Source organism: Diabrotica virgifera, chromosome 9, assembly GCF_917563875.1.
Source record: "Diabrotica virgifera virgifera chromosome 9, PGI_DIABVI_V3a".
Taxonomy (NCBI): Eukaryota; Metazoa; Arthropoda; class Insecta; order Coleoptera; family Chrysomelidae; genus Diabrotica; species Diabrotica virgifera.
Genome location: NC_065451.1, coordinates 9,198,692 through 9,211,396, shown reverse-complemented (window position 1 = coordinate 9,211,396; position 12,705 = coordinate 9,198,692). Strand labels below are relative to the sequence as shown.

The 12,705-nt window shown below is 33.9% G+C and overlaps 1 protein-coding gene across 1 annotated transcript in view; it reads left to right on the top strand.

Moving 5' to 3' along the window:
* The first annotated feature begins 255 nt into the window (after positions 1-255).
* Positions 256-12,705, top strand: part of LOC114332247 (uncharacterized) — a 42,288-nt gene continuing 29,838 nt past the window's right edge. Inside the window, exons 1-10 of the mRNA XM_050661181.1 lie at positions 256-404; positions 2,846-2,933; positions 2,984-3,120; positions 3,779-3,895; positions 5,497-5,756; positions 6,397-6,604; positions 8,756-9,153; positions 11,265-11,597; positions 11,774-12,183; positions 12,288-12,559. Coding sequence (XP_050517138.1) covers positions 369-404; positions 2,846-2,933; positions 2,984-3,120; positions 3,779-3,895; positions 5,497-5,756; positions 6,397-6,604; positions 8,756-9,153; positions 11,265-11,597; positions 11,774-12,183; positions 12,288-12,559 — 2,259 coding nt within the window. The 5' untranslated portion in view covers positions 256-368. The remainder of the gene's footprint in view (positions 405-2,845; positions 2,934-2,983; positions 3,121-3,778; positions 3,896-5,496; positions 5,757-6,396; positions 6,605-8,755; positions 9,154-11,264; positions 11,598-11,773; positions 12,184-12,287; positions 12,560-12,705) is intronic.

Sequence of the window (12,705 nt, the reverse complement as noted above, 5' to 3'; positions counted from 1 at the left end):
GAAATTAGGACTATGTTGTCTGCAAACCTCAAGTTCTTCAGAAACTCCCCATTTATTTTGACTCCAATATTTTCCCATTTATTGTTCCTCATAGCACTCTATAACAAACCGGTGAATAATTTAGCAGATATAGTTCTTCCTTGCCTAATACCCCTCTTGCAAGGGAAGATTCCAGATTGGATACTGTGAAAACTCAATAATTATTTTAACTTCATACATATTTTTAGATAAAGATTTGGAAGCTTACGAATGGCTTGGTGCAGATTATTTTTTGCGTACTACATTTTTATTATGCTTCTTTTGTAACACAAATACCATATTATATTTTTGGCATTGAAATAGTTGCAGCGATAGCATGTATTCTGGATATGATTTTGCAGTGTCATTCTTATAAAAAGTCTCAGGTAACATGTTTTACTTAACTAATACAAGAGAACATAGACATACATAGAGATACATAGGCAACCAACCATATATTATAAACACTTAACTGGAACAATATATTTGTATAACAAGGGAGGAAAGTGCTACTTTTCCTCCCGAGAATAAAGTTTACTGCCCGACGCGTTGCGGAGGGCAGTAATCATTCGAGGGAGGAAAAGGCACTTTACTCCCATGTTATACATATGATTTTTCCACCTTCCTCAAATATCAAGTAATTTTTTTATTTTTAAATAATTTATTTATGTAACTGACAAAATTTATTAGAGCACTAAAACCGGTGCTAAAACTAACAAGTAGGTACAGTATGACTGTCAACTGTCAAATATAAGTCAAATTGTTAATGTAAACATTGTTAAATCAAAATAACAATTTACTATTTTTACCATTCTGCAAAATACAGGGGGCTCCATAAATAAACGTTAAAATGTATAGATACTTACGTAATAGATAATACAATATTGTATAGGGCGTTAATAAGTTATTTGATCAACGGCATACCATGACGTCACTTTTACTTTTCCTCCCTAGGGACGAAAAGTACGACTTTGCTCCCTACAATCAGGTCAGGAAAAGTATACTTTCGGTAGAGGTAGGTGAAAATAGCTGTTTCTATAACAAGGGAGGAAAGTGCTGCTTTTCCTCCCGAGAATGAAGTTTACTGCCCGACGCGTAGCGGAGGGCAGTAGTCATTCAAAGGAGGAAAAGGCACTTTACTCCCATGTTATACATATGGTTTTTCCACCTTCCTCAAATAAACAGTCATTTTTTCATTTTTACTTAATTTATTTATATAACTACCCACCAAAAATTTATTAGAACTAAAACTAACAAGTACTTACTTAGGTACAATATAACTGTCAACTGTCAAATATAAGTCAAATTATTAATGTAAACATTGTTATTGTTCTGAAGCTATTTCCTTGTGGCATTTTTACAATCAACTATTTTTAATGGGAAAAAAGCCACAATTTTACCAAAAATGATTTTATTAACGTTTCGAAACCCGATTTGGGCATCGAAACGTTAATAAAATCATTTTTGGTAAAATTGTGGCTTGTTTCCCATTAAAAATAGTTGATTGCAAACATTGTTAAATCAAAATAACAATTTACTGTTTTTTACCATTCTGCAAAACACAGGGTGTTTTATAAATAAACGTTAAAATGTATAGATACTTAGTAATAGAAAATAGATATTGTACAGGGCGTCAATAAGTTATATTTCATAAATGAAATACCATGACGTCACTTTTACTTTTTAACGTCTTAGGGTCGGTTTTTCAGTGCTGGGTTAACCTATTTATTTTTTGGTCACCGAAATATTTATGGTTAATCAGTTTTTCAGTAATAGGTTAGCGTTTAAACCCGTTTAAGTTGACCAAGATTTTAACCGATACCCATTAGAATAGATGGTTTAACCATGATACTATAAACAACATAAATAATTATTTATAGTATCATGATATTGGTTAAAATTTAAACTAGGTTAGCTAACCAAAATTTTAACCAGTTACTGAAAAACTGGGCCTTAATAACACTATATATCTAAATCGATATATTAATACTGAGATGAAGTCAAGAATTTATAAAATCAGGTTAAGACCAATAGTGACATATGCATCAGAAACAAGATCTATCACAGCCACAATACAAAGACGACTGGAAATGGCAGAGATGAGAGTAATGTGAAGAATTAGAGTGAAGAAATTAGAGGAAAATGGATTCCAAATAAAAAAGGAAATACCAACGTAAGGAGAATAGGGGAGATCCGTGTGGTCAAAATAGCAAGAGATAAGTCACCAATCGGTAGAAGTATCGGCCGACCGTACAAAAGATGGAATGACAACCTTCCATAGAGATATCAATCTGCCAATGAACAAACAGAATAGTTATTAAGGGGAAGAAGAAGAAGAAGACTTTCATGAGAAAAACTTCACTTTCTAGTTCTATCTCTACTTTATCAAGTTCTCTGTGCGCATTTTAAGATTAATGTTTCAACCATATTATACAGTGATGAGGGCGCTAATAACTGGCAAAATAACGCAAAAGATGGAAAACATAATACGTTGTGGAATGAAAAGAAAACTAGTAGAGGTGTGAAATTACAAATAGAAACCTATGCATCTATATTATTTTGATAGTTTCCCACCTTTAGACCCATCGAAAGAGTTTGGCAAGTGCCACTTTAACAGGATAATTTTATATAATTCTCCTGTGACAATTTGACTGATACGTCTAAAGGTGTGAAACTATCAAAATAATGTAGATTTATAGGGATCTATTGATAATTTCCCACCTCTACTAGTTTCATTTCTTTTTATTTCACAATGTATTATACTTTCCGTCTCTTCCTTTACTTTGCCTGTTATCAGCGCACTCATCACTGTATATTCCTATTTTAGGAAAAATCAGACAGCACATCAACAATTTTAGATGCAAAATTAAGCAATTGGAAGTTTTATTTCGACATATTGTCCCTACTACCCATGGGTAAGTTGCGTCTATTGTAAGAAAGTGTAGCAGCGATTTATTATTTGTAGAAATTTGGGCACATACTTTCGAAAATATTGCAGCGTCAAACAGATTTTATGGTTTGTTGAAAGTTAATCGCTTACTGAGATTATATAGAGTAACTCATGTGGTCTACATTATGATGGGCCCAAATTATCCAAAGCTGGTAAGTCTTACCCCAACTACCATTTGTTTTATAAAACCTAAAATCAGAGTTGAGCTCCAAAAAGCCTCTTCATCTGATTACTAAGAAGTTAGAACTCATAGTAGGCAACACTGCTGGATAAAAAGTCCAACGTTGGAACATCACAATACAACATTGGAGACCTTACAAAGACCAAGAGGAAGACCACATATGAGATGGTAGGTGACACCAAAAAAAAAATAGCTGGAAAAAAATGGGAAGTATGTTGCACAGAATAAAGATAGGTGGAGGGTGAGTCTTAGGTCCAAAAATGGACGATACAGATTAAGAGAAGAATAAGAGAATTCATTAAAGACAAACTTGAGTCTCATATATAAGATGCTGTCTTCAAAAGTCTTCAAAATACTTTAAACTCTAAACCCCAACTCCCTTATTATACCAAACTTCACCAACAACATGAAGAAAGACTATTGTAGTGGACATTCAGAAGAGCGGACTCAGTCTGCATGGAGTCTGATAAGAAGAATAAGGAGAAGAAGATAGACGAGGCAATGAAAAGAAAAAAGATGCAAGATAGAGCTTGGTAAGATAAAAAAGCTGGAGAGAACTGTAGAAGGAAGGAATACAGTAAAAATTGTGGAAATCCTTTGTAGTAGTATTAACTACTCTTAATTTTTAGGTATATCGAATCTCAGTTACTTCATTGTTGATGATTTTGGCAATATTCTTTGTAAGCTGTGCATTGTATGTCACCTCATGCTTTTATATTTTATGTGAAGACACTGGATGGTATTTCGTAAGTACTTGTTTTACTATATCTTATTTTGAAAAATAAAAATTAAGCTATAAAGGATATTTACTATGATTTAAAATAAATATCTGTTTAATCATAGTTTGCATTCGGGTGAAACTCTTATCTTTCATCCTGAAGTGAGCTCAATTTTTGGAGTTTTGTGATGCTTGGTATGTTTCTCAATATTGGTCTGGGCCTGTCACTCTACATGTTCTTCTACGGGGTCTGCATTTGGAAACTTTTGGATCTAAGGTTTATGGCATATCTAGCTCTAGGTAGTGTTTATTGTTAATTGCGGATTTATTATGTACTTTTTGAAACTATCTGACCAAGGCATATAGAAATAGGAGTCGATCAAATGAATCTCATAATGGCGGATGAATGCTGTTGAAAAGAAAGAAACCAAGTCTAAGTCTTAGTAAAAGCACGTAAAAGCAAGTCTAAGTATTAGTAAAAGTAAGGCGTGTTGGCGAGGATATGTTGTGAAGGTATGTACTTTAGCAGTGGTAGCAATTTTGTTGGTGTAGCCTTGATATGGATGGAAGTAATAAACAGGATACACTTTGTCAAAACTAGAAATGTAGAAGGAGATAAAAATGAGAAATCAACTAGACTTCTAAACTACGTTTAAAAATCGCACAGTCGAATGTCGAGTCCCGATGTTCATCATCTCTTTTTCTCCGAATACTTTCTTTATCTGCTCTTTGCATCGAGGGCAAACTTCAGATAGTTATTTCGAGTCTTGACGAGTAATATCTATAATTTGTAATTGAGCACTATTCCTCCATAATAATAGGTCTAACTTCATGTCTCGCAAAGCTTCTGTTTAATGTTTATCTCCACAGGGACTATACAGAGGGATTTGAGATTATAATAGTGATTGTGAATAGTGATTGAAAGTGGCCCATATTGGCTATGGATCATTTTTTTATTTACATAAAATCAACTAACCTTACTTTAAGTGTTCATCCTTTAAAGTAAACTATTGAGGATCTATTGATTAGCCCATCTCTCCAGACCGTGTCATATGTCATATGCAAGGGATAAGTTAATACAGGCTACAAAGATCTTCAACTTGCTTTGGTAACTTACCTCTATGTACTAGTTCTAGAGAGCACTTGGTCAGTGGTGCTTTTTTGTTGCCTGAATACTGCTTGTTCAATTGGTACTTCTTAGAGCCCGCGCAGACTGCAGACTTTTCAGTCAGCCGGTAGTTTAGTCGGCTTTTTAACCAGTACAGAGAGGTATGCATCGTTGAATCGGTGTAATGTGCGCATCTGCATACCTCTCTGTACTGATTAAGAAGCCGACTAAACTATCAGCCGACTAAAAAGTCTGCAGTCTGCGCGGGCTCTTAAAGTAGCTTTTGACCATTTCTGTTAAATATTAGTCTTTCTAGAAGCTTTTTGGTAGGCTGAGCCGTTAGGCGATGGGGCGGCAACTGTCTTACTTTTCTGCTGGTTTCTCTGTTTTACGGATAGCTATGATTTTGATTTTATTATGTATACAACCAGATTCTTGAGGGAGTGAGGGAGAATTTTATTAGGACTTATGGTATACTCGAATAATTTACAATTTGTACAACTAATATTTTTATCTTTCAGTTGTCATCAAAAGAGACCTACCCAGATAATCAAAACCCTAAACATGCACTTTCAAACTCGGTTTATTTTACAGTGAGTTCTGCGTTTCATACTGGCGTCGGGGATTTTTTACCCAAAAACTCAACAGACTTTTTGTTAGTGGCAGCAATTTTGGTGATATTTTTAGTTTTGAAAACTTATTTATCAGGACAATTTATATCTCTTATATTTTTATATGAATTATGTAGCGGTTCGTTAAATACAAGATACTATTTAAAAAGGTAAGACTCTTCTTTCTGTTCTCCACTTCTTCTTCTCCTTACCCTTTATGATATAAGGAGTTTAGGTGGAGTCACATACCTTATTTTTATTTTTTTTACCATTTACTTTACCATTATATTATGTTAGCAAAATTAGGATAAGGTTTTGGAATGAGTGTCTTGCAGATAAGAGTATGGAGTTGGCAAAAAATAATAAAATTACATATACATAGATAGAGGTAAGCTCAGAACGAATCAAATGGATTCAACACGTTTTTGATTGTTTCCCCAGTTCTATTTCTTCCCCGTTTATGTCTCTTATATTTCATGTTGCCATTTTTAAAATGGCCTCCTTTCTCTTCACCTTTAAAATGGTTTGTTTTTATGTTACTCTTTAAATGTAGTTTATCATGTAGTTTCTGTCAGTGTTACCATCTTTATATCCACTCATGTTCATTCCTCACACTTAATTTACAAAATTTAAGTGTGAAGAAAAGTAAATCCTGGACTAACGTGAATCTATAAAAGCAACTATTCGAAAACAAAATGGTTTTTATACTTATCTCCAATTTTCATCAATAAAGGCACACGAAAAGTACCCTCTTTAGATCATTTAAATCATCTTATTCTAGTATCGTTTATTATACATACTTTTTAATAGTTTTTTAGAGTTTTATCGTATCTCAAAACCGTTCAAAAGGAAGATTATTAATTATTTGAAGATAAATCCCAATTTTTTGCAAGAAACCAGCTCACTGTTCATTCGCAAACATGCTCCTGCCAACGTAGATACCTTGATACACATATCGGGAACAAGGAATATAGACGAAGGACCATTATTTAAAGACGTAGATAGCTATTTTCTTGCTGTGAGTATATTTCTTTATATTTCGATCACCAGAAAAAATAATCTTAACCCACCATTACCATTGAAACTGTTTAATTTCATCAAGCAATGTAATAATTCGTCTTTTATATTTCTGGATACTCTTTTCTATAGATGCATCTTGTAAAAACTTAAAAACGTATCTTGAACAAACAAGAACTTTGAAATCTTTGAAAATATTGTAAGAATTGAGACCAAAATTAAATAAAAGAAATAAATTAGGAAATGTTCAGGATACAGAACACTTGTGTTGTCGAAATTCCCATTCATCTTTTAACTTAAGTATTTTCTATGGGAGATAAGCCACAATTTTACTATAAAATGAATTTATTAACGTTTTGAAGCCCAAATCAGGTTTCGTTGTCAAAATACAAAATACTATTGTAATAGTTACCCAATTTGGGCTTCAAAACGTTAATAAATTCATTTTTTAGTAAAATTGTGGCTTATCAGAACAACATCTTTTAACTTATGTAAATTTGGTCCGATGTTCCTGATCGTCTATATCCAAAACTCCACGTTGGGCGCCATTGTGTAACAATTAAAGCTGAGACCTACATCACTGGTTCCAATAATAGTTTAACAATACCAGTTTATTTAACTCTACATCGCTCTATTTGCGCAGTAGATGACACAACACCGATCAAACTGACGGAACCAGAAATGCGCATATACCTCACTAAAGACGAAAAAATGCGCACCTGGATGGGTAAAGCTCTGCAGGGGCGACATCCCAATGAGGTCAGCCAACACTATGTCGACGATACAGCGTCGAACTATTGGTTGACATTAAGAAAGATGTTCCCTGAAACGGAGGGTTTATTACTTGCCATTCAGGATCAGGTTATACCAACCAAAAATTACCTGAAATATATTGTCATAGACCCTCAGGTCCAAAATGACAAATGCCGATATGGATGTCAAACCCGAGAAACCATCCAACATCTTACATGGGGCTGCCAGGCATTTGCGGCAACTGAATACAAGGAACGGTATGACGAAGTGGGAAAAATCCTTCATCAAGAGATAGCTATCAAGCTGGGACTTCTCCAAACGGACCATGTCCCATATTATCAATATGCCTCTGAGAGTATGCTTGAGGATGGCAACTACAAGCTATACTGGGACCGCACTGTGGTCACACACCAAACAGTGGCACATAATAGGCCAGATCTCGTACTAGTTAATAAATTAACAAGACAAAAAACACTAATTGATGTGGCGATACCTAACAACAATTATCTATGTAGTAAATTTACTGAAAAGATCGCCAAGTACAGAGATCTGGAAATTCAAATACGAAGACAATGGAGAATGCAAAGTACCCAGACGATACCTATTATTATGTCTACTACTGGAGTCATTCCGAAGAACCTCCTCGAAAGCATAAAAAAGCTGAACATCTTTACAAGACCATGCAGAAAGCTGTGCTACTAGCAACGGCCAGATGTGTACGAAATTTTTTGGCAGATACACCTGCATACCAAGTCACCTAGGGTTCGATAACACGGAAATACTCCCACCAGAGCTCAATCCTTTTGATACCGTAGGTATCTGGGATGAGTCAATTTTACTCTTAGAGGGAGCGCGAGGCATATGGCTAAATCTGGAAAAACAGTTAATTTTTTGTATAATAATTTTAATTCTTTAACCTTTAAAAGATGAAGTTTTCGATCCTAATAGCATTATTAATAATATTTAGAAAATATTAAAATATTACTAAAAGATTTTTAAATCGAAAACTTATTGGTCCATTTTCTTGGTAACACCTCCAAGGCTTCTAAAATTTGCAAGCCAAATGGATGCTGAAGCGAAGAAGACAAGAGGGAATTCAAAAAACTTACAATTCACGACAACGTCTGTTCAGCTGGTAAATTCCAACAGAAAATGGGCCTAGTAACTCGAAGGAGTAAAGACCAATATAAAAATAATAACAATTAATAATAAGACCAATAAATAATAATTTATGGAGAACAAGCCTACGTTCTTTCCGATGAGGCTCCAATAAGAGCCGAAAATCGCGATTCAAGGGACTGGAATCCGTATTCTAATTGAAGAGTAAGATTGTTTTGCCTTCGCATTGCAACTGAATTAAAAATAAAATTTTTATTTTATCTTTAACCTTTCTTTACAGCTGATAGAAAAAGATGCCAAGATGTGGTTATTACCAAAAAACGAAACTCTATACATCCGAGGTGATCCTACTAGAATCATGTACATAATAAGTGAAGGTTTCTGTAAACTATACAACTCAGAGAACAATCCGGAAAAATCCGTTGGTCCAGGATCATATTTAGGTTACTTAGAGGCCCTCTACTGCATTCCTAAGAAATACACAGTTATGTCTACTACAGACTGCAGATTGATTTGCTTAGAATATCCCGTAATGGAGAAAATTTTTAAATTGTTTCCCAAAGAACTGGATTTTCTGGAGAGAACAAAATATCGCGAGGAGCTCGTGGAGGAAATTCGAAAATTTGAAGGGGTTGAAAGTGAATTGCCATTTATTAGCCAAGTTATAACACAGGACGAGTATGTTAAAATATATTTTTTACTTTTTGTCACTTTTAAAAATTATAAGAAAATGTAATATCCTTATTTTATAACCTCGAAATAGATAGTTATACGCTCTGAGCTTCGCTGGTGTCGCTCCTAGCGGATTACTATTCAACTTTCACCGGTAATTTTTAAATTTATTATTTAATTGTTATCGCTTAATATTTACAACGCTAAAAGGTAATTAAATTGTAATAGATTTTTTTAAGATTTTGCTAATCATTGTGACGTTCTATTGATGAAATATTAATTTCTTACTTCGGATACTTTCACAATTATCGTGTAGATGGCGCTACGATTAATAGATTAATTTATAATTATATTTTATGGAACATTAAAAAAACGTAAATTCAGTATTTAAAACGTAAGTATATTTAAGGTGAAAATATATACCTCAGCCTTGACCAACTAATATTTTTTATAATTAATGTTTTTAATTTTAATTTTAAATTAATCACTTTGACATTTATGTCAAATTTCCGGTAAACGTTTACAGACTTGTCACTACTGGCGCTCGCGAATTTATAAATATCCCCTCTACGTACGAGCTCACAGCGTATACGCTGTGAGCTCGTAGGTAGAGGGGATAATTAAAAATTCGCGAGCGCCAGTAGTGACAAGTTTGTAAACCTTTAATGGAAATTGGCTTTTTGACGTTCTGCATTAAGAGTTGCATATTATAGCTTTTAAATGTCTCACGAAAGTTGTTGTATCAAAGAGTGTCGAAATACTGGTCACAATAGTAACTGTGTATTCTACAACTTTCCTGTCGCTAAACATAAGGTGATTCAACGACAAAAATGGATTGATGCAATTAGAAAAAAGTAAGTAAACACAATTTTAATTTTAAAACGGTAGAAAAATTTGAGCTAAAGGGTCAGTTAGCACACTCTCGAATTTTGAAGGTTTCAATTTTACAATCCAATCCTGAAACAAAATTTGAATGCGTGAAGATAACGACCAATCACAGCAAACGTAGGATGCCGTTAACTGTCATTCATAAGTTAATATTTAAGAAGTATTATACTATAATATTAAATTATTATACTTTTTTGCAGAATAAATTTTTTCTAATATTAGTTGTCAACATAAACGTCAAAACGATAAGCAAAATCTTAAAAATAATCATAATGAATAATAAATTCTGTACTTACTGATATTAATTATCGATTACGATACAATTACTTCTTTACGTTGTAAATATTACACGATAAGAATTAAATAATAAGTTTGAAACAACTATTATTTGCTTTTCTACTGTCCTCTTTAAAATTCCGGCCGAAATAGGAACACTAGTCAACCGTTAGATGGCGATAGCAGCCATACTAGCGAAACTCACAGAGTATAGGCAACACTTTTTTTATCCAGAAAATTTCCGGTAAAAGTTATACTAGTAATCCTGTAGGTAGGTGGCGATACCAGCGAAGCTCGGAGCGTATAGGCCGGGTCTAGTCCACTTTTCAAGATGGCGGTTGTGACGTCATCGAAATGCAAGCTAGTATATCTGAAATAGTTGAAGATGGCTACTATCTGGTCTTCCTGTAAGTGGTTACTCAGCTGGATAGTGTTGAATCTGTCTATCACCATTATTTTCTTATTGACTTTATAAATTTTTAGACCAACTTTAATTCTTTTCAACTCAACTCTTCGTAGGAGATCTAGTATTTCTTGCTACGTGTTCATTCACCATTATTCCATCGGCCCATTCTTCTAAAGCCATATTCATGATATGTTTACCATAAATATTGCATAAGTCAGTTAACAAAATGCATCCTTGTCTAACCCCACCCTCTACTCTAAATTGGCTTAAAAAATTCTGATCTAAAATTCTGGTCGTACTATTGTCATTTTGGACTGGCACAGATTTTTAATAAATCTCATAAGGTGTATCGGTGCACCCATATCTATTAAAATGGACCAAAGGTTTATCAGACTAACACACTCGAATGCCTTTTTGTAGTCAACAAAGCATATTATCATAGGTACCTGAAATTCTGGCGACTTTGTAATCAATTGCCTCATTAATCACTATACTTATGCAGTATATTATGTTATAATTAACTTAACAAATTGTAATCTATTTTTAGAGAAGCCTTTGTTAACATAAACAAACTAGACTATTTCAAACTCTACAAGACTAAACTGGGGCCTCTCTGGTTTATCAGTTTCCTCTTTTTGCCAGCTGCAATACACCCGGAAGGACTATTTATAAGAGTATGGTGCGTCTTAAGAGCTTTCTTAATCACGATCCAAGGAATAGTGTTAATATTATTAATCATGCTGCCCCCGTTTGCTAGCGAGATGAGCTGGCTTGATTTCACTTGTCAGCTGTCGTTGTACCTGGATATGTATTTAGGTCTTCACATCGGATATTATGATGGTAAAGGAATGTTGAGAGTACATCCTGTATATACAGCATGGTAAGTATAAAATATAATGTTGATTACTACTAAACCTGGATCCCGCGTACCAAAAAAAAGTTGACTAAGAGGCAACAGTAGCACGCGGAAAACGCGGTCCAAGACTGCGGCTGTAACACTTATTATAGTGCACTGTATAAGCTGTCTTTCATTTTCATATTCTAATTCTGTTTTAGGCACTATTTCACTCATGGATTTTTACTCGACTTTATCGCAGCAATTTCGTGGTCGTTTTTCATGTTTCACGCTGGAGATGAAGACGTTGACAAAATATTTTTCCATTCCACCCACTGCTTCTGGAATCTACTGAAACTTGTCCAGTTTATCAAAGTATACAAATGTCTTTCCTATTTTCAAAACCGCACCTTTGAGTCGTTTGTATCTATAAGGATTTTGAAGAGTCTTTTGTTTATTATTATTGTTGCAAACATTTTGACTAGTCTTGCGGTTAACTGTTTTTGCCAATTTGCTACAGTAAGTAATTTTACCAAAAATTTGTCAGTTAATGATGAGACTGGAAGCAGAATTAATGTGATACGTTGTAAAGATGAATTTTTTCAAGACACTTGGATGCCAAAATTTCCAGGTATGCTTTTATTAAATCTTATTCAAATACCTTCTGATGCATAAAATCTTTGGATACATATTCATCATATTTTGAAATTTTATGCATTTTTTTTTGCATTGTAGATATGAATGAAATCTATACGGCAGGTATGTATGCCACCTTAAGCTTACTAACCAATACTGGTATTGGTGACATCACCGCAACAACAACTGCTACAAAAATTGCAACAGTATTAATAATTATACTGGGATATTTTATTTTTGCGTTGCTGACTGTGACAGTATGTTCAATAATGCTGGCTGAAGCTGAAGAATCATTCGAATTTCGACAAAATTCACTTGAGATGTTAAAATTCTTAAAGAGGAACCAAATACCTCTTACACTGAGAAAACAGGTAGGTACGATGTTATTTTTGCCTCTATAACTTATATTGTCAAATTTTGAAAGTTTATCATATCTTCAGTTGGTCCACGGGTGCTTATTTTGGTAAGACCTTATTAACATCCATCCTACACATTTATAGAATATTTCTACAGAAGA